General features: G+C 56.6%; 11 protein-coding genes across 11 annotated transcripts; 5 read left to right on the top strand and 6 right to left on the bottom strand.

The window, feature by feature from the left end:
- The first annotated feature begins 700 nt into the window (after window positions 1-700).
- On the top strand, window positions 701-4068 carry WHR41_07690 (uncharacterized protein). Its single transcript, XM_069376294.1, has 2 exons — window positions 701-1934; window positions 1987-4068. Exons 1-2 carry the CDS (start codon window positions 1270-1272, stop codon window positions 3218-3220), a joined length of 1899 nt encoding a protein of 632 aa, XP_069226675.1. The 5' UTR covers window positions 701-1269; the 3' UTR covers window positions 3221-4068.
- A 555-nt stretch (window positions 4069-4623) lies between these two features.
- WHR41_07689 (uncharacterized protein) lies at window positions 4624-7218 on the top strand (the record flags this gene model as incomplete). The annotated part of the gene is made up of 2 exons (XM_069376293.1): window positions 4624-5231; window positions 5329-7218. Exons 1-2 carry the CDS (start codon window positions 4962-4964, stop codon window positions 7216-7218), a joined length of 2160 nt encoding a protein of 719 aa, XP_069226618.1. The 5' UTR covers window positions 4624-4961.
- A 14-nt stretch (window positions 7219-7232) lies between these two features.
- On the bottom strand, window positions 7233-8480 carry WHR41_07688 (uncharacterized protein). Its single transcript, XM_069376292.1, has 3 exons — window positions 7888-8480; window positions 7645-7814; window positions 7233-7588 (listed from the first exon to the last, which is right to left on the bottom strand). The coding sequence occupies exons 1-3, from the start codon at window positions 8215-8217 to the stop codon at window positions 7573-7575; spliced, it is 516 nt and encodes a 171-aa protein (XP_069226619.1). The 5' UTR covers window positions 8218-8480; the 3' UTR covers window positions 7233-7572.
- Window positions 8481-8865: 385 nt separating this feature from the next.
- WHR41_07687 (uncharacterized protein) lies at window positions 8866-9891 on the bottom strand (the record flags this gene model as incomplete). Its single annotated transcript, XM_069376291.1, has 1 exon — window positions 8866-9891. One exon carries the CDS (start codon window positions 9889-9891, stop codon window positions 8866-8868), a length of 1026 nt encoding a protein of 341 aa, XP_069226616.1.
- Window positions 9892-10541: 650 nt separating this feature from the next.
- WHR41_07686 (uncharacterized protein) lies at window positions 10542-12151 on the bottom strand. Its single transcript, XM_069376290.1, has 4 exons — window positions 11753-12151; window positions 11671-11694; window positions 11382-11441; window positions 10542-11323 (listed from the first exon to the last, which is right to left on the bottom strand). The coding sequence occupies exons 1-4, from the start codon at window positions 11990-11992 to the stop codon at window positions 10847-10849; spliced, it is 801 nt and encodes a 266-aa protein (XP_069226617.1). The 5' UTR covers window positions 11993-12151; the 3' UTR covers window positions 10542-10846.
- Window positions 12121-14923, top strand: atp-1 (ATP synthase subunit alpha, mitochondrial). Its single transcript, XM_069376289.1, has 8 exons — window positions 12121-12482; window positions 12723-12880; window positions 12940-12996; window positions 13061-13181; window positions 13243-13679; window positions 13769-13809; window positions 13897-14026; window positions 14079-14923. The coding sequence occupies exons 1-8, from the start codon at window positions 12411-12413 to the stop codon at window positions 14716-14718; spliced, it is 1656 nt and encodes a 551-aa protein (XP_069226620.1). The 5' UTR covers window positions 12121-12410; the 3' UTR covers window positions 14719-14923.
- An 879-nt stretch (window positions 14924-15802) lies between these two features.
- WHR41_07684 (uncharacterized protein) lies at window positions 15803-17082 on the bottom strand (the record flags this gene model as incomplete). The annotated part of the gene is made up of 2 exons (XM_069376288.1): window positions 15803-16266; window positions 16326-17082. 2 exons carry the CDS (start codon window positions 17080-17082, stop codon window positions 16136-16138), a joined length of 888 nt encoding a protein of 295 aa, XP_069226621.1. The 3' UTR covers window positions 15803-16135.
- A 1296-nt stretch (window positions 17083-18378) lies between these two features.
- RPS15 (40S ribosomal protein uS19) lies at window positions 18379-19326 on the bottom strand. Its single transcript, XM_069376287.1, has 5 exons — window positions 19246-19326; window positions 19168-19186; window positions 19012-19069; window positions 18619-18915; window positions 18379-18560 (listed from the first exon to the last, which is right to left on the bottom strand). The coding sequence occupies exons 1-5, from the start codon at window positions 19261-19263 to the stop codon at window positions 18491-18493; spliced, it is 462 nt and encodes a 153-aa protein (XP_069226624.1). The 5' UTR covers window positions 19264-19326; the 3' UTR covers window positions 18379-18490.
- Window positions 19327-19840: 514 nt separating this feature from the next.
- Window positions 19841-20245, bottom strand: ALTA5 (ribosomal protein P2; the record flags this gene model as incomplete). The annotated part of the gene is made up of 2 exons (XM_069376286.1): window positions 19841-20014; window positions 20087-20245. The coding sequence occupies 2 exons, from the start codon at window positions 20243-20245 to the stop codon at window positions 19841-19843; spliced, it is 333 nt and encodes a 110-aa protein (XP_069226625.1).
- A 333-nt stretch (window positions 20246-20578) lies between these two features.
- WHR41_07681 (uncharacterized protein) lies at window positions 20579-22176 on the top strand. The gene is made up of 2 exons (XM_069376285.1): window positions 20579-20757; window positions 20821-22176. The coding sequence occupies exons 1-2, from the start codon at window positions 20749-20751 to the stop codon at window positions 21910-21912; spliced, it is 1101 nt and encodes a 366-aa protein (XP_069226622.1). The 5' UTR covers window positions 20579-20748; the 3' UTR covers window positions 21913-22176.
- Window positions 22177-22446: 270 nt separating this feature from the next.
- WHR41_07680 (uncharacterized protein) lies at window positions 22447-24871 on the top strand (the record flags this gene model as incomplete). Its single annotated transcript, XM_069376284.1, has 4 exons — window positions 22447-23549; window positions 23601-23868; window positions 23928-24238; window positions 24299-24871. The coding sequence occupies exons 1-4, from the start codon at window positions 22989-22991 to the stop codon at window positions 24869-24871; spliced, it is 1713 nt and encodes a 570-aa protein (XP_069226623.1). The 5' UTR covers window positions 22447-22988.
- Between the last annotated feature and the right edge of the window lie 281 nt (window positions 24872-25152).

Genomic DNA, 25152 nt, shown 5'->3' with positions numbered 1-25152 from the left:
CAGCTGCTCACCCACAGTCCAAGCCTGTCGACACACACATACACGCGCCCGCGATTGTCTTCTGCGCCGCATCGCCCTCGCCATCGCAGTGCAACGCAGCGCAGCGCAGGGCGTCGCGTCGCATCCACATCCTGTCTTCAGCCGTGCTGCCCACCCTTCCCTTCCCCGCCCCTGATCGAGCGCCCGCACGGCCTGGGGAAAACAAATCCTGGGAGAGGCTCTGATCGTGCGCGTATCGATCTCACCCTGCCCTCCCCGCCTCCCGTCCGGGCGGCGAGTCCAAGTGGCTTGCCTACCGCTGCCAGTCTAAGTGCCACGCCTACCGCGGCCAGTCCAAGTGCCACGATTACCGCGGCCAGCGAGTCCCAGCAGCTCGGCAGAAGCCTGCCTTACGCCGCGGCCAAAGTAGGCCTCGAGGCCAGAGCTTGCTCCCGGCGCGGCCAGCAGCAACATTAGTACATTAGTAGCGACGTATCTCGTCCGTAGTCGCATCACCGCACAGCGGCCTGGACTGCCTTAGCCCGCCTTCCCTGCTCCTGCACCACCCTGCACCGCGCTGCACCAAGCACGAGCAGCTCCACACGCGCCTGCACGCCGCTCCCTGTCTCTACACCAGTGCGAGTCCACCCGCCTGCCTGTCCGCCTGCCTGCCTGCCTGGCCTGCTGAGGCCCCCGTCCCCGTGCCTTTGGCTGGCCCTCGCCCTCGCCCACCCCGCACTCCCGCAGTCTGTCGCCAGCGCCGCCAGCGCCGGTTTGGCCCGAGGTTTAGCGCCGCCGTCTGGATCGCGCGCTACTCCAACTCCAACGCCCACTTCAGTTTCGGGACCCACTCATTCGGACCAGATTTACAGACACCGCGGCCAAGCGGCTCGCCCGCCTTCTTCCATCCCACAACCCGTCGCACAACACCCCGACTCCTCCACCCCAATCGCCTCTTCAATCGCCCTCGCTCTCGCCGACCGCGCCCTCACTCGCCCCGCCTCCGCTCCTCGCCGCCGCCGCCGCGCCATTCCGCCTCGTCCGCCTGCCTGCGCACCTGGAGAAATGAACGGGCAGACGCAGTAAACCGACACACACCCCTTTCGGCATACACATGACGGCAGCCTCCCAACAACAGAGCCGCACCGCGCAGGCATCGCTGTTTACAGACCTCAAGTCCCGCTCCTCGACGGCATTGAAGACCACCATTCTTTGATCGCACACTCGTTGGACCGAACCAATCCATCTCTCTTCTCATCGGAAGCCACCAAAACATATCCACAAAGAAACATGGCCGAAGTATTGGCTCCCAGCCAGAACGGCGAGGGTTCATTCTACAATTCCCGCAAATCTTCCCCTGCCTCCTCGTCACTCTTCCTCGGCACATCACCACCTTCCACAAGTTCGACACCACCGACACCCAGGCCGACCTTCTCCTCCCCTCCGCCAATGGATCATGCAGAACACAATGAGCGGGTATCACTACCGGCTCCGAGCCTCGCACCTTCTCGAGCGTCGACGTCAAATCTGGCCAACATGGCCCAGCAGGACCCGACACCGGTTAGTAACGGCATTTCCCTGGCCGACAAATACAGTCGGCAGGATGACTTCGAAGATGACTACCCCTGCTTCGATGGTTTCCTTCAGTCAAGTGAGCCGAGCGATTCGAGCGACGAACAAACGGAGTCAAATACAACTGTTTCGGATACCACCGCCTCCGACTCGCCTCTCCCCACACCTGTAGCGGATGACACCGCGATCAAGCAAGAGCCATCACAACATGTCGACTACCTCAGTCACGATTGGAGGGAAGAAGACGTCTGGTCGTCCTGGCGACATATCGTGTCGCAGAGGAAGGTCTACGGACAGCAAAGTCGACTCGAAAATGCGGCCTGGCGGACGTGGGTGAAGAGCAAATATCACCTACCTACCGTCAGCCCGGAGACGCTTAACTGGTGAGTAAATAATATTGTCTCCATCAGATTTGCATGTACTGACAATGCCTAGGCTCAAGGAAAGCGATGTCACCTGGCTATACGGCCCGCTCAAGCCAGCCGCCACTCACCCAATCACCCATCATGAAAACACCTCCAGCACGGCTGTTTCAAGAAACACTTCCTTCACACACAAGAAGCCCATCCTTAAGAAGCGCAGCATGTCTGAGGTCATGTTGCAGAGGTCGATCTCCGCATCGTCATTGCTGAAGCAGGCCGCCGCTTCCATCCAGGCCCAGGGCCGCCGATCTGCGATGAAGAAATCACATGAAAGGACTTACTCCGACTTCGTGCCGGGTGCTAACTCAGAGGTCCCTAGTAGAGACCAGATCGAGTATTTCACCAGCAAGAGCACATCAGGTACCGAAACGCCGTCCGAATGCCGTGAGAAGAAACACATCCGCTTCGACGACACGGTCGAGCAATGCATCGCTGTCGAATGCAAACGTATTGATGAAGAAGACGAGGAAGCCATCGAGAGCGAAACCACCGGCCCCTCAAGCTCAGAAAGCGAAGACGACGGAGTCGTGATGATGAGGCGAATGAAACGCCCACCCGTCCGAAGAAACACTTCCAGCCAGGGATTGCTCGGCAGCAGAAACGGCTCCCACAGCAACCTCAAGACGATCGAAACCCTCCCATCAACAACCCTGAAATACAAGCGCGAAGACGCCGAAGTCAACCAGCAACAGCAACAACAACAACAACCACCACCCAGCCTCACCCGCTCCTGGAGCTCCAGCAAGCTCTCCCCAAGCGCCAGCCAAGAAACCCTCCGTCCCGCCCGCCCAAGCCGCAACTTCCTCCTCGGCCAAGACGACGACGACGACTCCACCCCCTCCTCCGGCTCAGGTTGGTCCTTCGGCGCCTCCAACCCCAAATCCTCCCTCGGCGCCGCCGCCTCCCCCTCAGAAGAAACCCCGCCCACCCTCAGCGCCCGCGACGCCGCCAACGCCGCCGCCGTGCACCAGGCGCGCGCCAACGGCGGCTACGCCATCTCGCGGGACTCCTTCGACGACGACGAGGACGACGCCGTGCGCAGAGCGTACGGCCTGCCGACGACGCCGGACGCCTCGGACCCGTACGAGATGGAGGGCATGCGGCGCACGGAGAGCGGCATGTTCATGCCGTACGAGGAGGATGAGGACGACCTCATGGCCGCGGGCATGTTCGGCCGGCTGTCGGAGACGGTCAACACGGCGAGGGACATCGCGCACGTGCTGTGGAACGTCGGGTGGCGGAAATGAGGCCTGACGTGAGAGATGAGGTTTTCGGGAACCCGCTAGGGTTTATCGAGCTATCGTTCGAACGCAAGATACGATCCCTCTTTTGTCGGCTCTCCGCGCCGCAGAGCGTGTTTGCACTGCCGGGAGGCTTAGACAGCTGCTCGACTTGGCACACGGCTGGGCGGGAGCAGGGTGCTCGTCGAGCCAGCCAGTACGCTCGGCAGGCGAATCGACCTCGCTCAGTGAGACTGCCCTCTAATACAGGATTTGGAACCGGCCGAGAGAACTCTTGCCATAATCCCACTACAGCCCAGTCCTCCGCCTCTCCCACCACAGACCGCGATGGAACGCGCCGGGAGGGGTGTACAGTTGCCTTCCGAGCTTCACTTAGGCTCGGGATACTGATATGGTGGTAATGAAGCCTGGTCGCTTGGTGGGTGGATGGGCAGGCCACGCAAAACCGGCTGGGCGTGAGCCTGGGTCTGGTAAGGTGCTATTACACGAGTCACGGGGTCGAGTGCGCTTGCATTGTTTTTTTCCCCCTAGCTTCTTTCGGTATCAAGAGGAAGTTTGAAGGGAAATGGAGGGTTGTAATGGGGATACATCGATGACGGTACCGGGGATGGAATGCATGTTTGACTCTTTCTTTTTTGACGATGATGATGCGTTCTGGAGCGAGTCTTTTGGTCTGGGTTCGTGTAATGTTGGGACTTATTAGCTGGGTATATGGTAGAGGAGGATCTGAATGGGTGGGAAGGAGAGACTTTAACCACTGGAGAGAGGAGATGATACCTAGGTAGGGTGGGATTGCTGCCCTGTTCTCGAAGAGGGAGCAGTGGTTTGATGAATAGAAACTTGGTTCTGCCAAACCCCGTGTCACAACATGTTTCTTGGGTCTCTGCCGGAGGGTCACTTTAGGGAAGTCGGGGAGGGATGGTAGTACAGTAACAAATTTATTCATCTCAGGGAGAGCTACTATTGTCGGTATTTCAGAAGCCTCCCCCGAATCTAAATCGACCTTGAAGTGCTACCATCTCTCATAGGAATTGGGGATGTAACGTTCACCGGAGAGAACGAGGGGGGAAGAGAGACATGCCACAGACTCCCGGATGACTGGTGGAAGGTAGTATTAGGTATCCTGGTTCAGATCGCCCACAGGGATTCCTTCTCAGGGTCAAGTCTCCCAGCGAGCTCCCCACATCCGTCGTGACAACTCGAGCCCTAATTGATCGCATCCCATTCAACTATAGGAACATTCAATTGCTTCCACTCCGCCTGGCCTGGACCAGTCTTCACATTCCGAGCAGCCGGGCCCACGAATTGTTCTCGAAGACCCAGTGTGGGCGTGGAGTTTCCGATCGCATCGGGGCTACTGCAACTGCGCGACGCCAGCGCCAACGGCGATCGGCGCCCGCGCGCTTGGGAGGGAGCTCCTTGGGAAGGGGTCGTTGGTGTGAAGATTGATGTGCGCGCTGTGTTTACCTTTGGATATATTGTATATTGACGACGGCTGCTTTCGTTTGAATCAAGAGCTTGGGACATTTTTGGAGATAGGTCGATTGGCTGCGCGTGTGAACAATTGCGGTCGCGACACTGAAGAGGGACGCGCCGGCGGCGCATGTGAAAGAGTACGACGGAGTTCGCGACCTCTGCCTATTTTGCGCCTCGATCAGTATATACACTACCCTACACTTCCTACATACGCCCAGAGACACGCGACAAATCCACGCCACCTGCGCTCTCCTCCACAACACCTCACACAATGGACGACCCACCCGACGTCGAGACCCTCGTCGCAGGACTTAATGCCAACAGCGAGAGCGCGCGCAAATACGCCGTCTTCAAACTCCAGGGCCTGCTGGCGGATCCCTCGTTTGCGGACGCGTTCATACAAGGCGATGGGTTGCCGGCGCTGCGCGAGTGCGTGCTGGCTGCGAGTGGGAACGCGCAGGCGTATGCGCTGGGAGGCTTGGTGGTGTTGCTCGAGCTGGACATGGGGTGGGAGGTTGTGGATGGGGAGGTTGTTGAGAAGGTGAGTGATAATTGGCGGGTTTGGACAAGACGTGTATTGAGCAGGGGAAAGAGAGTGACGATAGAGGAATACATGCGCTGACATCGGGAACCACAAGGCCGTCGAACTCGCCGTAACCCACCCACTCGTCAACATCGTGCGCAACGCCCTCACGATCCTCGTCCTGGTCGTCAGCCGCCCGTTGAACGGCGCCTCCGACTACGTGACAGCAGCCAACACAGGCTTCGGCGCGATCAGACCCGCCCTGGACGAATGGCCGACCTTCCTGGAATCCCTCGTCCAGCGCCTCAGCGCCTCCGACCACGCCCTCTGCGCAAGCGCCCTACACCTCGTCAACGCCCTCATGCGAGACGCCGTCGCGAACGGCGGCGAAAACGAATGGCCCAAGTTCATCAAGCGGCTACAAGACCTGGGCGTGATCGGCGCGGTGGGGATGCTCATGCGCGGCGACGCGGCGAGCGACATGAGCTCGCCGCTCGCGGCCGCGATTCTGGAGTTCCAGGGCCTGACGAAGATCATGCTGCGGAAGTGGCGCGGCGTCAAAGTCAACACGGAGATCTCGGAGCACAAGCGGGCGTTGAAGACGGTGCACATCCTGAGCAGGCCGGAGAAGTTCGAGCAGACGGCAGAGGACACGCTGGATCAGCTGACTGGGAGGAAGAGCAGTCGCAGACACCATCCGGAGAAATGGCGGCGGCTGGGGTTTGAGACGGAGAATCCCACTTGGGAGTTTGAGGAGACGGGGTATTTGGGCATTATGGATTTGGTGGACTATGCGAGGCGGAACAACGACAGCTATCATAAGATTTTCCTGGAGCAGGCTGTTCAACCGCGCGAGCAGCGGTGTCCGCTGGTGCGAGCGAGTCTGGGTGTCACGCTCATCATGTACGAGCACTTCGAGGTCGACGAGACTGCAGAGCTGGAGGCGCCGGTCACGATGGGTCACACGCGAGGGATATCCGCCGGCGACCGGTTCGACCAACCCAGGAACCTGGACAAGATCTACCGCCCACTACTCCTCCAATGGGGCAGACTACACACCGCGACGCTCAACGCCTTCCTGCGCCTCTGGAAGCTCTCCGGCGCGGGACTAGAAGACTTCTACAAGATCGAAGAGCTGATCCGCATCGTCGTCGAGCGCGTGATCGGCCTAGCACCCCGGCGGACAGAAATCGGCAAGATCGAAGAAGACATGCGCACCGTCACTCTTGAGACCGCGCGCGCCTGGCAAATGGACGGTCTGAGCGAAGTCTATGAGGACGCGTGGGGCCCGCACCTCGTGCAGGTGCGCGAGCAGCTCTACCACGAGAGCCTGCAGTTCATGAAGGAGCAGCGCATCCGCTGCATGCTGCAGGGCAGCTGGTTCCCGACCGCGCCGGAGTCCTCCTCCACCGCCGTCGCCTGGCGCTTCGTCCGCCTGAGCCCCACCCGCCGCTACCTGCACTACCAGACCTACCCGGCCAAGACGTACGAGAACCCCACGCTCGACGAGCTCCACGAGAAAATCGACCTGAACGTCGTCACAAGTGTCGACAGCAATGTCTCCGCTTCCGAGCCCGGCGCCACAGCAGCAGCAGCAGCAGCAGGCGCGAGCACGGCATCCACGACCTCCACAATCCGTGACTCCGTCCGCGCCGCGCCCCCTCCCCAACCGACAACGAAAATCAGCATCCTCGGCTCCGGCCCCGGGGCGCCCGAATCCGTACTCCTGGACCTCTACCCTTCCTCCCCCGATCTGGCGGCCGAGTGGCTGGACGGCCTGCTGCTGCTGCTGAACCAGCAGCCGATCACGAAGAGCACGACGAGCATGATCCAGATGATGGAGGAGTGGGGCGTGCGGCTGCGGATGCTGAATCTGCGGTGGGAGGATGTGGACTGGCAGGATTTGGAGATGCGGGTGAAGGGCTTGGATGTGGGCGGGAGGGAGGTGCCGGATAGGGAGGGGGTGGATGAGGAGTTTTGGTATGCGATGGAGAATGAGCGGTGAGATTTTGTTTTCTTTGGACATCGGCGGGGTTGCTTGGGATGTGGTGTCGTCGTTGTATATACCTTTGTTGTAATTTGGGGTCACAGATCGAAGGAGAAGTAATCGAGCGTCACAGATGAAGTGAAGCAGGTAGTTGACGAACATTTGGTCCTGATTGGGTATCTTGATCGACATGAAAAACGTAAACATGATCCTCCCTCGCCCGCTTTCTTTTCCATTTTGAGCACCGCTTTGATCAGTCTCTCCAACGCCGCGCTGAAGTCCAAGTTGTTGGTACACCGCTGTAATAAAGATGAAAGGAGCTCTCCCGCTGGAGTTTGCGCGGAGAGCATTGAAAGGCCTACCGTTCCGGGTCTATTGCATAAGAGGACTGTGGAGCAGTTAGCGAATAGAACCGAGCGGCTCGAGAAGGCCATTGCGCCGTACCCAAGATAATCCTCACGGATGCTGCCGATAGCATACATCTGGTTCAACTCGGAACGGATACCCTTGATGCGCAACCGCACCTGCGACCCAGCCTCGACGATCTGGCCCTCATTGTCGGCGAAAGAAGGCGTCGCGCCCTCCATAGAGAACTTGAGCTGGCTCGGAATCATCTGCATCATACCGATCAGCCTCCCTCGATCTCCAATACCTCACCCTCCACCCCTTCAGATCGCATAAACTCACCGCCTTGCTAACAAAAACACTCAGTGCGCCCACATCCACGAAGAACCCATTATTCACCACCTGCGACACCTCACCGTCGACCACCTCGCCGCGGAACGGCTGCCACACGACCGCGCGGTACGAGATCGTGTACAGCGCCATGCCCGTGCCGGGCGCGACCTTCGGCTCGCTGATCTCCAGGATCCCGATGATCCGCACGATCATCATCGTGCCCGTGTTCGTGCCCTCTTTGCGCTTGTACAGCAGCTCGCGGATCGAGTCGGGCGCTTCCGAGCTGAAGTAGGAGGGGTGCAGCGGGATGCGCTCTTCCATTTCGTGCACGAAGAACATAATTGCGGTCGGAGAGGCGCGCGCGCGCCTGGAGGGGTTGACGGGAGGGCTGTCGAGGCTTTATTGCGGTTGCGAGGATGTCGGGCGGCGGGTGGTGGATTGTCGCAGATGATTTTCCAGGGAGCGGGGTGCGTGCAAAAGGGCTGAGTAATATGCCTGAAAGACTTCCAGAGAGATTGATCGGCGCGAGATTGAGAGGTCGAAGTAATGGAAGCCTTTCAGCACTTGAAAGGTCGACGGGGCATATGATGCACGGCGCGCGCTCGTTAACATTCTTGGAGTGAAGTCGCGCGAGCGCCGTACGCGGAAAGCCTGCCGCGCTTGGCATGCCTGAGCCTATACTGTACATCTATGTAGGTACCAAAGTATGTTTTGCTCTATATACTCGGACCGACGGACGAGGAGTGAATAAGATTCATTTCTACGAGATTCGATTCTCTTCGAGGCGACTCAGCGATATCGTGCACTGGTGGCTATTAATTGAGGATTGAGGATTGAGGATGTGGGAAGATCAGATCGTAATGCCATTTCTCATCATGCATTGCGTAGTGCATCATTTGAATATCCTGTCTATCTAAAGCAAGAGCCATGCTGGGACGCTGAGAAGTTCACACTGTTATCAACAGTCTGCACTACGCGGTACAGCTATCAATTCTTGCTAGTCCTCCTCGTCTCCATCGCCTGGTCCGCTCCAGGCGCTATAGGAGCGGTCCCTTGACTGCCATTCCTAGCACTTTGCGGCTGCTGTTGTGCCTGAGAATCCAAATTGTCGAGGAATGGGCTGTATGGCGCAGCGACAGAATGTTCCCGCCCTCGGTAGTCTGCACCCGGCGCACTGCCTGGCCATCGTCGCTGCTGTTCGTGGAGAGCATCTAGGGGGTCGCCGACGATGTTGTACTTTTCCCAATTGATCGGCGGCATACGGACAACGTCCTGTGGTCCTGGTATGGGTGGGAAGGGCGACTGATTGCTTGTCGATTGTTTGAGCGGAGACGTTTGGGATGAAGCTTGAGAGTCTGGCTCAGCACCACCTCGCGAATCGGCACCGTCTACTTCCTCCTGTGCGCCCAGCATGACCTCATCATCGTCGTCGCCGTCCTCTGCTGGCGCATCCAGTACATCTCGAATGGCACCAAAGTTATGTCGCTGCTCTTTCAGTCCCCCCGACACAAGTTCGCGCCGGAAGCGCTCGGGGTCCTGCATCGCCTGTTTCTTGAGCGCATCCAGCGCCTGTAGATCTCCTTGCGCCTTCTGTTTTTGAAATTGTAAAGCCGAGATCGCGGCGCGCAGCGCAATCGCATCTGTAGAGTCCTCGCTGGAGAATGGCTGTGGAGGCGGCTCGGGCATGTACGGCGTTTCGGGTATGTTCGACACAGGCGGCGGCGGTATGGGCGCTTTCCCTCCCAACGTGTGATGAGGTATATGCTCGTATGAGTGCTCGACAGGTAGATCGTGGTGGATCATGTCGGCATCAGTGTCCGCCGGCGGCACTGGAGGGACGTCGAAGCCATTGTCGCCATGGCCTACGGCCGGTAGCACAGGTTGGACCTTGGGTGTGATGGGGCTGTACGCAGGCGCGACAGGCGACGAGGAGCCGTCGTTCGAGGTTGCAGGCTGCGGTGCGACTCCCGTAGGCTCTGATGGCGGCCTCGGAGGCTTGATCGTCAAGGGCATGGGCTGTGTGGACTGTGCGCCGTCCTCGGATCTTCCCGTGTCGTCCGCCAGGATGTCGTCTAGCTTCGTGTGTAGTGGAGTAAGGTAGATTACGATGTGAAGGGCGTATTTTCGTGAGTATCGTGTGTGTTTTGGCGGTCCAGCGCCAGTTGTCTGTGGTCTTTGACTCGTCGTCGGTCTGACGATTGCAGAACGCGGAGGGTGCACTTGCTTTCGCCACCGCAGCTTGCATGCGTTCCCCACTCAGCCAGAGCATCGTTTTCACACTAGGACACTCAAACCTGGCGAGATCGTGGAGACGGCGATTTAGTTTCACACGTGTCCATGAAGTCCAAATCGTTGTAGATGTGGATGATCGATTAGTCTGTCCAATTAACAGACCTCCACGGACCACGTACAGATTTGGGAGCGTATTGAACGTTATTCTAGCCATGCAATATGTCTAGATTGCGTGATGGACCATCTGCGAGGCCTCCTCAGCAGTACGCTGAAAGCGTTACACTACATGGAGAAATGATCTGTTGATCTCGCCAATAATATGCTCCTCGATTGCTATGATCGAGTATTGATACACGCTCGCGCGTCGGTTTAACCACGAAGCAAATGTTGCTTGTCTACGCTTGCTGCTCTTGAGGGATGCACCAAGCTCATCTGAAGGGGAATAGCATGATTTGAATTTGATATTGTGATGAGAATGAATGAAGAGCACGAACAACTAGAAATAGAAACGCTCTGCAACCCTGGTCGAGCCCGATTGCGGCGACGCAAAACGCTTCAAGAAGCTCGAGTAATCAATCTGAAATGCTTCCGTTTTCGCCGTGCTAACCGTGTGAGAAAAGAGGAAAGAAGAAAATCACACATTGCCGTCGAAATGTACACACCCGAGTACCGCTTCATCTTCTCGATTTTCCCTTGCGTGGTAGTTGTTCGTCGTCGGCTTCCAGCGCGTTGTATTTCACTTGGCATGACCGTTCGTTGATCCATTGGCCTTCTTTGCGGCGGCGTCGTCGCGGAACTTCTTGATGTCCTTCTGGATTGCAACGTCCAGTCTGGACTTCAGTTCCGGTCTGTATCCGAACATGAAGAGGATCTCCAGCCAGACGAAGAAGGGAGCCAGGAACAAGGCCTGGACGAGGTTGTCGAGCAACGCCGGGGCGCGGCCCTCGAAAATGCCGTGACCAATGAATTGGGCCACCCACGATAGGACGTGAACGCCGATGGCGATGTAGTTGGCGGTCATGCCGTAGTTTGAAGTCAGGTGGTTGGCATATGCCGTTCCGCCAATCAGTATGGGCGCAAGCAAGCCTCCAGCTACTGGCTCCATCAGCACGTATAAGGTGCTGTAGACCACAGCTGCTATCGTGCCCAAATTAGGCGGCAAGTTGGGGATGCTGAGCCAATCAGGGATAGGGACAGCCGGAGTATTTGTACCCTGCAGAAATGTGTCAAAAATATGGACGGCGCAGAGAGAAGCTCAGCATGGTACCTACGAAAAGAAAGGCGGTCAGAAGGATTGCTGGTACACATGTGATGTGAATGGCGACGTTGACCTGTGTTTGGGCGTAAGTAAGAGGGAGGCTCGGCAGGCAGTACCACCGCTGATGTGTTGAAATCTGAAGACCATCCCTTGGTGTTGAAGTACATCTTCTGACGCTAAGCCATCGCCGTCAGAGAAGTTGAAACTATTCTGGCAAAAGTGTTGCCCAGCAGAGCGGCTAATGCGGAAGGCCTCCAGAAATCAACCCATCAGCGATGGCGGGCCAGGGCGTGCGGACAAACCGGATTGTAATGGTAAGCTCCGTACTGTCACATATTAGTGTCTGCTGCCTCAAGTGAGACTGAAGTATTTGGTTGTTCCTACAAATTGCAACTGCTTTTCGAGGTTGAGAGCCATGTTGAAGGCGATAAGGCTGGGCCAGAAGGGTTTCGAGGAGCGGCGGCAGAGTTGGAAAAGGATTTGGTGGTATGTGGCTACAACACGATGGAGTAGCAGCGAAGTTGAACTGACTGTCGGGTCGAGCAACCTCACACTTCTGGTGGTCGAGATGCTGACTGCCGATGAGATCAGGTGTAGTAGTAGTGCGACAGCCTGGGTGAACATGGGCCAATTGGAGGCTAGTGCCGAGGAAACTAGACGGGCGGGCTTTTTCGGAACCGCGTTTCTGCCTGAGGCGTCATGTGAGAGGAAACACAGTATTGCAGCAAGCAGCAGGCATTGTCGATGAGTGAGCCTGACGTCCACTGCAAAGTGAAGAGCATCGCATTGCAGAGCTCGTGCGAAAACAACTAGAAGTGCCAACCATCACCTCCCGCCACAAGTCGTCGCCGTCGCTCGGGCAGCCCCTAGAGCGACGCCAAGGACCAGCTGTGCACGGCCGCTGCGGAAGAGAGCAGCTCTTTCCTCGCTCACCCGCTTCGCTACTGGACATCACCACCACATCTCCCTTCTCCGCTCATCCATCTCTAAACCATCGCCGCATTGCTGAGGAAGCGGTCTCATCACCTCACTCAGCTTCACAATGTTCAGGACCGCTCTCAGGACGAGCTCGCGCGCGGCCGGCGCCGTCGCCGCCAGCAGCAGAATTTCTGCGGTATGTACTCCTTGACACCTCGCCGCCGGCGCAGCAGCTCTCGACCTCGACCGCCCGCCGTCACGTCTGCCGCCCAGACGCCTCAATGGCCGCCGCCATCGCTCGGAATGCGCATGGGACGGAGCATCAATGGTTGGGATGGCGCTGCACGGCGACGTCGGGCTGGAGCGAAGATGCTGCTGCCCCAGCTCCGAGCTGGCTTCAGGGACTAGCGCGCTAACGACAGCTTCTTCCATACAGGCGCGCAACACCGCCCCCATCGTCAACTCCTTCGCTCGCAGCTATGCCGCTGACGCCAAGGCCTCCCCGACCGAGGTCACCTCTATCCTCGAGCAGAGGATCCGCGGTGTCCAGGAGGAGTCCGGTCTCGCCGAGACCGGCCGCGTCCTCTCCGTCGGGTACGGGAAAAATATCATCGAGGATCATAACGAACAACATGGACTGACGGGATATTCAGTGACGGTATCGCCCGTGTTCACGGCATGAACAACGTCCAGGCTGAGGAGCTCGTCGAGTACGTCGCATCTTTAATTTGCCGCCAAGCCTCCATTCGACCGGAATACTAACGCATCGGGCAGGTTCGCCTCCGGTGTCAAGGGCATGTGCATGAACCTCGAGGCCGGCCAGGTCGGTGTTGTGCTTTTCGGTTCCGACAGACTTGTCCGTGAGGGCGAGTCCGTCAAGCGTACCGGCGAGATTGTAAGCTCCTCCCGAGATCTAGTGACGCCACTCGAACCATATACTGACTCTCATACTCCAGGTCGACGTTCCCGTCGGCGAGGCTCTCCTCGGCCGTGTCGTTGACGCCCTCGGCAACCCCATTGACGGCAAGGGTCCCATCAAGACCACCGAGAAGCGCCGTGCCCAGGAGAAGGCCCCCGGTATCCTTCCCCGCCGCTCCGTCAACCAGCCCGTGCAGACTGGTCTCAAGTCCGTTGACGCCATGGTTCCCATCGGCCGTGGCCAGCGTGAGCTTATCATTGGTGACCGTCAGACCGGTAAGACTGCCGTCGCTCTTGACGCCATCCTCAACCAGAAGAGGTGGAACAACGGCAAGGACGAGACCCAGAAGCTTTACTGCATCTACGTCGCCGTTGGTCAGAAGCGTTCCACTGTCGCCCAGCTCGTCCAGTCCCTCGAGGAGAACGACGCCATGAAGTACTCCATCGTCGTTGCCGCCACTGCCTCTGAGGCCGCGTAAGTGAAATCCCCCCCCCCCTTCTCCCCCTGCGAAGTTCTCATTTGCTGCTGGACACTTTTAGCTGACGGTTCTTGTTCCTTCCAAGTCCTCTGCAGTATATTGCACCATTCACCGGTACTTCCATGGGTAAGTTCAAATCCGTTTCTCACTGGTAGTAAGGCAACTTGTGCCGCTACCATCTGCTTCATCCCGCTAACCCTGAATTGAAAATAGGAGAATGGTTTAGGGACAATGGAAAGCACGCTGTCATCGTCTACGACGATCTGTCCAAGCAGGCCGTTGCCTACCGTCAGATGTCTCTCCTCCTCCGTCGTCCCCCTGGACGTGAGGCCTACCCCGGCGAGTGAGTATTTTGAGTTTTCCGCAGCTACAGAACGCATTCTGACAACCTCCAGCGTTTTCTACCTCCACTCTCGTCTCCTCGAGCGTTCCGCCAAGATGAGCGACAAGTTCGGTGGCGGTTCCCTCACTGCCCTTCCCGTCATTGAGACCCAGGGTGGTGACGTCTCTGCTTACATTCCCACCAACGTCATTTCCATCACCGACGGTCAGATCTTCTTGGAGGCTGAGCTCTTCTACAAGGGTATCCGCCCCGCCATCAACGTCGGTCTGTCTGTGTCTCGTGTCGGCTCCGCCGCTCAGCTCAAGGCCATGAAGCAGGTCGCTGGTTCCCTGAAGCTTTTCTTGGCCCAGTACCGTGAGGTTGCTGCCTTCGCCCAGTTCGGCTCTGACCTTGACGCTGCCACCAAGCAGACCCTCAACCGTGGTGAGCGTCTCACCGAGCTGCTCAAGCAGAAGCAGTACCAGCCCATGGCCGTCAACGAGATGGTTCCCCTCATCTTCGCTGGTATCAACGGTTACCTCGACAACATCCCCGTCAACAAGATCCTCCAGTGGGAGTCTGACTTCCTTGCTCACCTCCGCTCCAACGAGAGCGACTTCCTCACCAAGCTTGGCAACGAGGGTGCCCTCAGCAAGGAGCTCGAGGCCAAGGTCAAGGACATTGTCGTCAGCTTCAACAAGAACTTCTCGTAGAGTGTTCATCGAGGATCGGGTGATTAGATGAAAAATTCTAGGGACAAGATGGCGGAAGTTTCGTGTATATTACAGAAGAGCGACTGAGAAGCGTAGAAAGCAGTATTGAGATTTCCTCTTACGCTTTCCCAAGCCATCTGTGAGGTGATGGCACGCAGTGTAGCAATTTGTAGATACGCGAGTACCTGTTTCTTTTGTAACTTCACTATGGCTCCTATTTACTTTTATATCTTTCTCTGTGATGACATTCGAGCTCATATGATATGCTCGGGCGATCTTCAGCTTAAGCTCAATGCAGGAAGCAGAGTTTGGGCTAAGGTGATGAGCTTTGCTGCTTGTCGCTATAGGTATGTATGGTGACGTGATTGAATACTACCAAATTTTTTGACAGGCAATTCTCATGGCAACCTGGCGGTCCCTACTGGCTTGATAGGCGCAAGTATGGCTGGCAGTGTTGCGAGAATTCTGACACTTGATCGACCGCAATTCATCTCAGTGGCGCGTTCGCAGGTCCTTCGACGTACGCTGATATGACTATTGACTATAGGAGCTTGACTTAGGGAGTGGCCTATTTTGATACGTTTGACCAGCTTGGCGCATTGTTCTTGGTGCCATGTTCGGCATAGCTAGATTTTATGTACGTTGATGCAAGCACTCATAGCAGAGGATATGGGCTTTACTTAGCAGGAACGTCTCCGACGTGCTGATTTTTCCTATAATCATGCCAGTCCGAAGTATCATCATCAAAGAGCTCATTCACAACGCGATCAACCTTTTTCCCGCTTACTACAGAGTTATCGATGAAATGTCTCTAGTTACTACCTCGATGTACATTGATATGCATTCATAGTAGGGGAGATGCAACTTTAACAACATGAAGGTCTCATTTCTGTTTACTCGTCCTTGCGTTGACGCGAGCCTAAGGGACTGCTGTCAGGTCGTTGATGTCGAGAGACTCCTGATCTCAGGGAGGTGCGACAGGCATCTCCGACGCAACTTGAATGAAACATCTTCTGACTTGCAATACCGCCTAACGAACCGTGACGTCCGGGAAACTATGGGTGCAATTGATGCTCCACTCGAACACTTTAAAATTTGTTGTCATTCATGTATCTCATTCCAGATGAGCACCTATATGTAGAGCTATGAAAGTCTTGAGTCATGATGTTGCATACACCTCCTGGGCGCAGCGATTGTTCGCCTCGATGCTGATTCTCGAAGGCAGTCAACCTCTAATGTGAGGTTTCCGTCGATTTAGGCCAGCCAGCGCATACGACACCGTCTCAAAGCCCTGGTGCACGGCCAGCGCGACTCGGACAATTGTTTGGGGTTGCCATCGACACCCGCAGTATGTGTGCTGGTGATGCCGCGGAAGGCATCAATCGCCTTCAGAATTCGTGACGAAGGCTGTATGGTGTTACATCGCTGTGCCAATCGGCTGCGGGCTTGAGCGTCTGAGAGGGTGGGAGCTGCCTAATGATCGTTGAAAGACCGTAGGGCCATTGACCACACCATTTGAAACGGCACCGAAGGAACTAGGAAGCGATACTACGAAAAGGATCAGTCAATTTTTGTTACAGATCTCACGGTCAGGGTTAAGCACTCACCAGTGTCGAGGGCAAACCCGGGCTGCGATCTGTACGCCCAGTCCCAGATTGCCGCTTCCGTGCTGTCTTTGGAAGCATTGACACGATAATTGCGCCTAGTCTCGTACGCAGGTGGGTCTCTTCTCCCATCCGAAGACTGCACTGTTGCAACAGCACCGCAGCCAGGAGTGCAGTAAACGAATCTGTACATCCTGCCTTCCTTCTTCGCCGCGTCCAGTACGTTCTCCACTTTCTGGAAGACAGGTCCTCTGGCGTTCGCGGCAGAAGTGCGATTCCCCGCGACAAAAATGATCCCCGAGCAGCTATCGACGGCTGTCTTGAAGGCATCCTCGAGGGTCATGTCCGGGATGATGCAAGAATTGTACTGGTCGCGGTCATGTCTGGCTTCGAAATACTTGGATGTCTGAGCCGCTTCTCGGCTATCCGAGACCGCGCCACGAACTCGGTAGCCTTGGTCGAGGAGTCGGTCGATGATGTGCATGCCCTGCCGGCTGAAGGCTCCAACGACCAGAATGGTGCTATGTTCTGGAAAGGAATGCAGGTCGGTCGACGCGTCGAGAATGCCTTGTTGACGTCGTCGGTACGCAGGTGGTGCCTCATATGATTGGCCTGACGGTTGCCGTTGTTCAGGTTGGCTTTCCTGAACATTGAAGGCATCTGGCAACTCATAAGGAGGAGGGTCTGGTGAAGGGTCCTGATGCCATTGCTTCTGCATGGCAACTTGGCTGCGCATGCGTATCAGGAAGCGTGGAGGCATGATACGTGGAATGAGATGACAAAGAAGAGAGCGTTTCGGGTATTTGAAAAGAAACGAGAGTGTATGCAAACAAAAGAAGTGTCGTTGAAGGTCTGGTCGTAAGGGTCTTGAATGTACTGTATGAACGGATGGTCGCACCGGGTGCAGACGCACCGGGGAAAGGATTTATCTACCCACAGGATCATTCTTCGCGCTCAAGAGTACGGAGCACTGCATCTGTATCAGGCGGTAGGGCTGCACCCTCCCAGGGCATCCTGGTACAAGGCCCGTTTGCTTCCGGTTTCACCATGGACTTGGGCCGAAACGGGGTGTAATGGGCCTGAGCGCCATCACATTTCTTCTAGAAACGATCTTTGCATATTGAAGGCGATCTGCCCATCTCAGCGCGTCGTGAAGACTCACCGTTGTCGATAAATGTACTCGATTGTGATGGCGGTCAATGAATGTTGTTGTTGCACAACAGGAAGTGCGCGGCCACTGCAGGCGGAGGTTGCACACCGCTAGCACCACTCCTTGCGCACGGTTGATGAATCCGTCGCACGTCCATGGCTGTCACGGCTGTCAACGCCCCGTAAAAACAATGGGGGTGTCATATTCCCTAGTGTGAACACTGAACACATCGCCGTGACGCGTAGTGTGGCATTGTCGAGTCTGGACCGGATCGATCAGGGCTGGCAGGATCAAGCCTCTGAATCGTGATCGGTGTGCACATCGCTTGTCGGAAATCATCAAGTGATCTTTTCAGAGCGCCTCGGTTTTCCCAAAGAAAACAAAGAATAACGCGCTACCTTCTCCTTCAGACTATTCACTCTGAACTTTTACTTGGAGAATCTACCTTATCGACTATACGTAGCAAGCGTAGGAAGTGCAGAAACTTTGGCGTCAAAGTGGTGGCAGCATCAGGCTGCTGGATCGTGATCGATGTCTCGTCGTCCGCGAGTCCATCGCGCAGCTGATAGACTGTAGACTTTTGAAGATTACGACGCGTTCTTTTAGGGTGAACACATCACCTACCCTCCGGCTCAACATTCGGTCTCGAGAGCCGATAGAGAAAGGTAGCACCACGTGAATCTTTTATCTTTCGTTCCGGAGATACCTAGCAGTAGTGAGACTAATAGACAATCTCATGTCACAGAAACACTCGGATGAGCGAAGGGTGCAACAGCTATTGATGGCGCCGGCTTGCTCATGGTCTCTGAACCAGGGTAGTGTGCGGTATGGCAAATGGGATATCATGTGGTTCAACATAGCATTGCAAACGTCACACACTCGATTGAGTAAACAGAAAGCCCAAGGTTCAGAAGCAGGAACACATTTCATTATGCTACGTGCTCCAGAAAAAGTTCCATCTCCCAATACTCCGCCACAAAATACAGCAGATTACCGTCTTCCTTCCCAGTAGAATACTCTACTTGAGGGGGATGAAACGGGAAGAGTGGGTGGCACCGATACCGGGGCGACCGTGACGGACGGGCTTGCTGTTCGAGTGGTTAGCACTGCTAATAAGCTTTTGTCTGATTCCAAGGTTGGACTTACTAAGAGATGGAGAACTCGCCGAGGTAGTGGCCGACCATCTCAGGCTTGATCTCGACCTGGTTGAACTCCTTGCCGGAGTAGACACCGACGACGGAGCCGATCATCTCGGGGACGACGATCATGTCACGGAGGTGAGTCTTGACGAGGTCGGGCTTCTCGTTGGGCTTGGCCTCCTGCTTCGCCTTGCGGAGCTTCTTGATCAGGCCCATGGGCTTGCGCTTGAGGCCACGGTTGAACCGTCTGCGGGCGCGAGCGTGAACGACATCACGGAGCTGCTCGCTGGAAAGGTCGAGGAGCCTATGTGAGCGTTAGTCGAGCATTCTTAGCCTTGCGCGCATGCGCGACCACGTGTGTCGCCTGTATGCCATGTGGTATGCCAGAGGTTGTACGTACTCGTCAAGGTCGATGCCGCGGTAGGAGAACTTGCGGAAAGATCTCTTGGCCTTGAGGGCTATAACGAAAAAGACACCATGTCAGCCGATATCCTATCTTCCACGCCCCTTTGTGGCCTGTCCACAGGGTTTCATCCATTTCGCAGGGTAGTCGTACCGGCGGCAGCCTCGGGGTCCTGAGGAGAAAGTCAGCATCACTGTATGCAATTCGTGCAAGTAATCATGAGGAACATACGTATTCCTGGTCGGCCATCTTGTCTGCTGTTGACGGATGGAGATGTGTCTGTCGGCGGTCGCTTGGGTCGGAAGTCGTTCACGCACAGCCAGCGGAAGGTTTCTTGAGGAGCGCATTTCGAATTCTGCCAAGCACCAGTGGGACTGCGGAAGGTGCCGCGAACTTTTTGCGATCACGTGACAGGAGCCCCGCGCAATGTCGAGGCCGTATGGCAGGACATAGATCGTTTTGGTGCAAATGCAGAAGTAGAGTTGGTGTTATGGATGGTGCATCAATTCAACAGCTGGATATATGGCAATAATGGTCTGCGACTCAGCCCTCTGCTAAGAAGCAAGGGAATCGCAAATGCTGTCGCGGGATGCGCAGGTATATGGTCACAGAAACATGTGAGTGAAACAATATTGGCCGATGAAGTTGGTTTCATTGCGAAGATAACCGGACGCCGGGCTTGCATCCTCGCGAACGACAAGTCCATGACATTGCCATTTTCCTTGCCCCCCACTTTCCATAGATCAATCCAGTCGCGCCCTTCATCAACCAAAAGCCATCCCATAGCCAGGCTTTCATGTCAAACATCCGGAGTTGGAGTTCGCGCTTAGTCGAACAGACCGAAGCCCATGTCGTCGTCGGACTCCTCCTTCTCCTCCTCCTTGGCGGCGGCGGGGGCCTCCTCGGCGGCAGCACCACCGGCGGCGGCACCACCAGCAGCGGGGGCGGCGGCGCCACCAGAGGGAACGGAGGCAAGCTTCTCAGAGCCGGAAGAGATCAGCTGGAAAGTGTGTTAGTCTTGAACTGTGCAATGGGCGGTTTCGCGCGTTTTTCGCATATTCAGATGCCTTACCTCGTTGATGTCCTTGCCCTCGAGCTCCTTGAGGAGGGTGGAGAGACGCTCCTCGTCGGCGTCGATGCCGACAGAGCTGAGCACGCCCTTGATGTCCTCAGCAGAGGGGGAGGTGTTGCCGCCCAGGCTGAGGAGGAGGTAAGCTGCCATGTACTTCATCTTGACGGTGTCTGTCGCTCAATTCGTCAGTTCGCTGTTGCGTCGCATGTGCGGTGGATATGTCGCGGCGGGGACTCACTGTCGGGTGTTTCGTAGAGACAGGAGAATCAATCACTTTTAAGCGCGCTGCGCAGACTGAATCTTCGAGTCCTGGGGAGATGGGTGGTCGTTGCGAAAAGTACTAGCCGCTCGCGCTCCGCAAAAGCTGGAAATCTCGCACCTGCGTGGGCCGCCAAGAGTTTGCCTTAGGCTGGCTTGTTCGCGGCATTCGCCAGCTTCCATCGGAAAGGGCCGTCGTGCTTCCGAGCCCTCGCCTCTTGTCAAGCGAGTGCCGAAGTCACTGTACACATGTTTTGAATCTTTCCTGTCTATATAAGACTGCCTCTGACCCCAGGTCGCATCCTCATCACCTTCCTAATGCCCTGAACATTCTCTTTGGGCCGGAGGCAGCACAATTCAGCAGATCACAGCACAGTATCAACTACGAGCAGGCAACAGACATCATGTCCTCGGTACGTCATTCTCAACTCCCCTCATCGCACTCAAACAACAGTCCTCTAACTTCTTTCCTCTAGTTCGCCGCTCTATTGGCATCAGTGGGTAAGGATGGACCCGCAGCAAATACTCAGCCGTCGCCTGCCTCGAGACCCGCGGCTTCGTCGTCGCCCGCGCCCAAACCGAAGCCTACCGCAATCGCAAACCAAAGCGCGAAACCCGCCAACCCCGCAGGAGCATCGACACTGAAGCGGAAGGCCGAGGATGGAGGTTCTGGAATTGCATCGAAGACAGTGAAGACTGAGGCTGGCGCGCCGATGTCGCGAGCGACGCAACCCACGAAGACACCTGGAGCAAACGCCACAACATCTGGTCCAGCCGTCGCTGGCTCGTATAAGGGCACTGCCCGTGCTCCAGCATCCGCTAATCCGGCGACAAGGCCTGCGACAACCACAAATGCGAAGCCCACTGCCGCTCCCGCGGCTGCACCCAAACCTGGATCCGGACCCGCCCCTGCACCTGCTCCCGCGGCGAAGAAAGGAGGATTCGCCGCTACTCTCGCCCGAGCTGCCGCAGCACAACAGGCAGCAAAGACAACTGGCGCCAGCAACATCGTTCACAAACCTGTGGAGAAGCTATCGAAGAGAGAAAGGGAGCGAAGAGCGGCTCAGGAGGCGGCCGAGAAGCAAAAGCAGAAGGGGGCACCAGTGAAGGGAAAGATGGCTCAGCAGGCTGGCAGGAGCAGGAGCGGGACTCCGGGTGACGGCAAGCCCGGATCTCAGCAAAAGAAAGGTCCCGCTGATGTGGGCTATAAGGGTACTATGCGAAAAGGTCCGACGCCGCTCAGCTACTCTGGTACGATGAGGAAAGCAGACCCCTCACAGCCTGTGAAGCCGGTGAAACAGAAGGACAAGTTTGGTGGGCAAGACAAATACGGCGGCTATGCATCATGGTCCGATTTGTCGGATGCCGAGGAAGAAGAGGAAGACGATTACATGTCCGAGTCGGACGATATGGAGGGAGGCTTCGACGAAATGGAACGTGAAGAGGCCGCTGCTGCACGCGCTGCACGCAGAGAAGACCAGGAAGCCTTGGAGGAAGAGGAGAGATTGAAGCGGGAGAAGAGGCGAAAGCTTGAGGCCTTGGCCAAGCAAGCGAAGAAGCGGTTTTGATTAAGGGAAGTCCTGTTTGTTTGTCTACTTGATATGTTTTCGAGCGTCATGTTTTACGAGAAGCGAGCGATTGATTCGTGGTTCAGGGTTGGATAACTGGAAGCATACTCACTACATCATAAGATACACTTATATTTGTGCCCCCGCCCACTATGCATGCGAAAGCATTAAAGCTTTTCAAGATTACGATGCGTTCTTACAGAGTCGAGTATCTTACTCTCCAGATTAAAACGTGGTCTCGATAGCCGGTTGAAAAAGGTACCGCGTGAATTCTTTTTATTCCGAAAAACAGAGATACCTAGGAGTAATCAGAGTCCAGAAAATCTATGGACCTCAGATCTCTGGATGACCGATGGGCATTCCATTCTTCCTTGCAGGCCTTCATTTATACAGCGTCTCTCTGTCTTTAAACGCTCCAAGCACTCGTACATTGGCCATTCACGCGAGCTATCTAGCCGAGGACCCCTGTCGTTTCTTATCGCTTCTCCGCTTGAACCTCCTCCATTGAGTTACCTTCCCCCGCTCTTACAGGCTGACCATACCACGAGACTCGAATGGTGATAAGGCGATGGTAACACCACGCGACAGGTCATGCGTTAGTTGACGATACTCCAGAAATCCACGATCGCAATCGCCCGGCATGGAGCGAGGGTCACTCTGCTGGACCGAACGGCGTCGCAACGTCGTAGCATGTCACACGCCATGTGTGATTAACGATCTGATTCGAACAGGCGACACGCGCGCCGCCCCCGCGACACAATGATGTGGCTAATTCTACGACCCATGGTCTCTCCTTCGCCGTTGTCTGATCGATTATGCTCTTTTTCAGCCACCAAACTCTTTGTCTCGCTTCTGGTTGACACTTCTTCTTCGGGATTGGCCCGCCTCTATCAACCCTAGTCCTACGGCTATCTAGACCTCACGCTACATGTACTGCTGGCGAATATGGCGTTTCCGGTTGCTCTCCCCTCCCTGCATATAACCTGCCGAGCTGCTACCGTCAAGCTCGTTTCGACTCCGGGATACACACGCGAGGATCTCCATATCCATTCCATGAACAACACCAACGCGCCAAAATGTCCGAACACAAAGGCAGCACCGTATCCATCACCGGGCACAGGCACACGGTCGCGGAAGAGCCGGTCACCTCCGTGTTGGAGGGCGGCGACATACCCGTGAACAAGGGCGACCACGAGTGGAACGCCGACGAGGAGGTCCTCGCTTCGCTGGGCTACAAGCCCGAGTTCAAGCGCGAGTTCACCCTGTGGTCGACGTTCTGCGTGTCGTTCGCCGTCCTGGGCCTGCTGCCGTCTTTCGCCTCGACGCTCTATTACGGCATGGGCTACGCGGGGACGGCCGGCATGACCTGGGGCTGGCTGGTGGCCATGGTCGGCATCCAGTCGATCGCGTCCTCCATGGCTGAGCTGTGCTCGTCTATGCCGACCAGTGGAGGACTGTACTATGCGGCTGCTGTGCTGGCGCCGCCGGGCTGGGGTCCTTTGGCTGCTTGGCTTACGGGCTGGTCGAACTGGCTAGGGCAGGTTACTGCTGCGCCGAGTGTGAATTACGGCACTGCTTCGATGATACTGGCTGCGGCTAGTATCCAGAATGCGAGCTATGTGCCTACAAATTACCAGGTGAGCTGCGGTGTCAAAGCAGGCTTTGGACATCAGTTGATGAGAATATAGGTCTTTCTTCTTACGGTTCTGTTGATGATCATCCACAGCGTGATGGCGTCTTTCCCGACGCGATGGATCGCTCAGGTCAACAGCGCTGGCTCGACGTTCAACATCATCGCTCTGGTGATCGTGATCATCATCATACCTGCGGCTTGTGACCGCACAGCGCATGGCCTTTCCAAGTTCAATCCTTCCAGTGACGTCTGGGGAACCATCTACGATGGCACGGATTTTGCTCCCGGAGTCTCTGTTCTCATGTCGTTCGTATCAGTCATCTGTAAGCGATCTCCTTCCCACGGTTTGACCCGCCTCGCAAATTCATTAACATGCCCACAGGGACAATGAGCGGCTATGACTCGCCCTTCCACCTCGCAGAAGAATGCAGCAACGCCAACGTCGCCTCTCCCCGCGCCATCTTCCTCACTTCCGCAATGGGCGGCACGTTCGGCTGGTTCCTGCAGCTCGTCGTCGCCTACACAGTCGTGGACATCACGGCGGTGCTCGAGAGCGACCTGGGCCAGCCCTTCGCGGCCTACCTCAACGACATCCTGCCGCAGAAGATCGTCATCGCCGTGCTCTCCCTCACCATCATCGCGGGCTTCGCCATGGGCCAGGGCTGCATGATCGCCGCGTCGCGCGTGACATTCGTAAGCCTCCACTCCATCCCTTCCACCCTCTCAGATCCCCAAGCTTACCTCCTCTCCCAGGCCTACGCCCGCGACGACGTCTTCCCCCTCTCCCGCATCTGGTCGCACGTCAACACCTACACGCGCACGCCCGTCAACGCCGTCTGGCTCAACAGCCTGGTCGGCACTCTGTGCCTGCTGCTCATCTTCGGCGGCGAGCTGGCGATCGGGGCGATCTTCAGCATCGGCGCGTGCGCCGCCTTCGTCGCCTTCACGATCCCGATCGTCATCCGCGTCTTCTTCGTCGGCAACCGGTTCCGCCCCGGCCCTTGGAACCTGGGCCGCGCGAGCATTCCGATCGGCGCCGTGGGCAGCGCGTTCGTGACGCTCATGGTGCCGATCCTGTGCTTGCCGAGCGTGACGGGGCGGAATCTGGACCCGGCGAGTATGAATTGGACGGCGCTGTGTTATGGGGCGCCGATGCTGGGGGCGGTGGTTTGGTGGGTGGTTGATGCGAGGAAGTGGTTCAAGGGGCCGAAGGTGAATGTGGAGCATTTGATGTTGGGGAGGGGTGGGGAGGTTATTGAGGGGAAGGTAGTGGAGGGGCAGGTGAGGGGAGTGAGCGAGGGGGAGGTGAAGGGGGTTGGGTTGTAAGAGACGAGTTGATGCTTGATTGATGTAAATTACCGTTTGTGAGTATTCTCTCGGTCGAAACACACGCGCAATGGTCCACACGTGCGTCCCGCCATTTGGAGCGAGGTCATCAGGGCAAGCCTGGCACACCGCTCGCTGTCTGTCGGCTGAAGATACCTCTGTCACATTGTATGGCTGAGCCACGACTCTTTGACGTTCCGCATTTAGAACTTCGACTGTATCCTTACGGTGGCTTGTCGTTGCGGATGCGAAAAGCCCCCCGGGCCACTAGCTCTACCACA

Source organism: Cladosporium halotolerans (assembly GCF_011745625.1).
Source record: "Cladosporium halotolerans strain TM138-S3 chromosome Unknown Sca34, whole genome shotgun sequence".
NCBI lineage: Eukaryota > Fungi > Ascomycota > Dothideomycetes > Cladosporiales > Cladosporiaceae > Cladosporium > Cladosporium halotolerans.
The sequence above is the reverse complement of the archived record's forward strand: the minus strand, read 5'-3'. Positions and strand labels throughout refer to the sequence as shown.

What these genes read in the sequence shown, in the direction of transcription:
- WHR41_07690 (XM_069376294.1), top strand. Translation starts at nt 1,270, where the DNA reads ATGGCCGAAGTATTGGCTCCCAGCCAGAACGGCGAGGGTTCATTCTAC. An exon ending in AGCCCGGAGACGCTTAACTG is followed by an intron (nt 1,935 to 1,986) that starts GTGAGTAAATAA and finishes GACAATGCCTAG; the next exon opens with GCTCAAGGAAAGCGATGTCA.
- WHR41_07688 (XM_069376292.1), bottom strand. Translation starts at nt 8,217, where the DNA reads ATGTTCTTCGTGCACGAAATGGAAGAGCGCATCCCGCTGCACCCCTCC. An exon ending in GTGTTTTTGTTAGCAAGGCG is followed by an intron (nt 7,815 to 7,887) that starts GTGAGTTTATGC and finishes GGTATGATGCAG; the next exon opens with ATGATTCCGAGCCAGCTCAA.
- WHR41_07686 (XM_069376290.1), bottom strand. Translation starts at nt 11,992, where the DNA reads ATGTTCACCCAGGCTGTCGCACTACTACTACACCTGATCTCATCGGCA. An exon ending in TCGAAAAGCAGTTGCAATTT is followed by an intron (nt 11,695 to 11,752) that starts GTAGGAACAACC and finishes AATATGTGACAG; the next exon opens with TACGGAGCTTACCATTACAA. An exon ending in TTCTGACCGCCTTTCTTTTC is followed by an intron (nt 11,324 to 11,381) that starts GTAGGTACCATG and finishes ACATTTCTGCAG; the next exon opens with GGTACAAATACTCCGGCTGT.
- RPS15 (XM_069376287.1), bottom strand. An exon ending in CGCGGCATCGACCTTGACGA is followed by an intron (nt 18,916 to 19,011) that starts GTACGTACAACC and finishes ACGCTCACATAG; the next exon opens with GCTCCTCGACCTTTCCAGCG. An exon ending in GGCGAGTTCTCCATCTCTTA is followed by an intron (nt 18,561 to 18,618) that starts GTAAGTCCAACC and finishes CCACTCGAACAG; the next exon opens with CAAGCCCGTCCGTCACGGTC.
- atp-1 (XM_069376289.1), top strand. Translation starts at nt 12,411, where the DNA reads ATGTTCAGGACCGCTCTCAGGACGAGCTCGCGCGCGGCCGGCGCCGTC. An exon ending in CAGGCTGAGGAGCTCGTCGA is followed by an intron (nt 12,997 to 13,060) that starts GTACGTCGCATC and finishes CGCATCGGGCAG; the next exon opens with GTTCGCCTCCGGTGTCAAGG. An exon ending in TCAAGCGTACCGGCGAGATT is followed by an intron (nt 13,182 to 13,242) that starts GTAAGCTCCTCC and finishes CTCATACTCCAG; the next exon opens with GTCGACGTTCCCGTCGGCGA.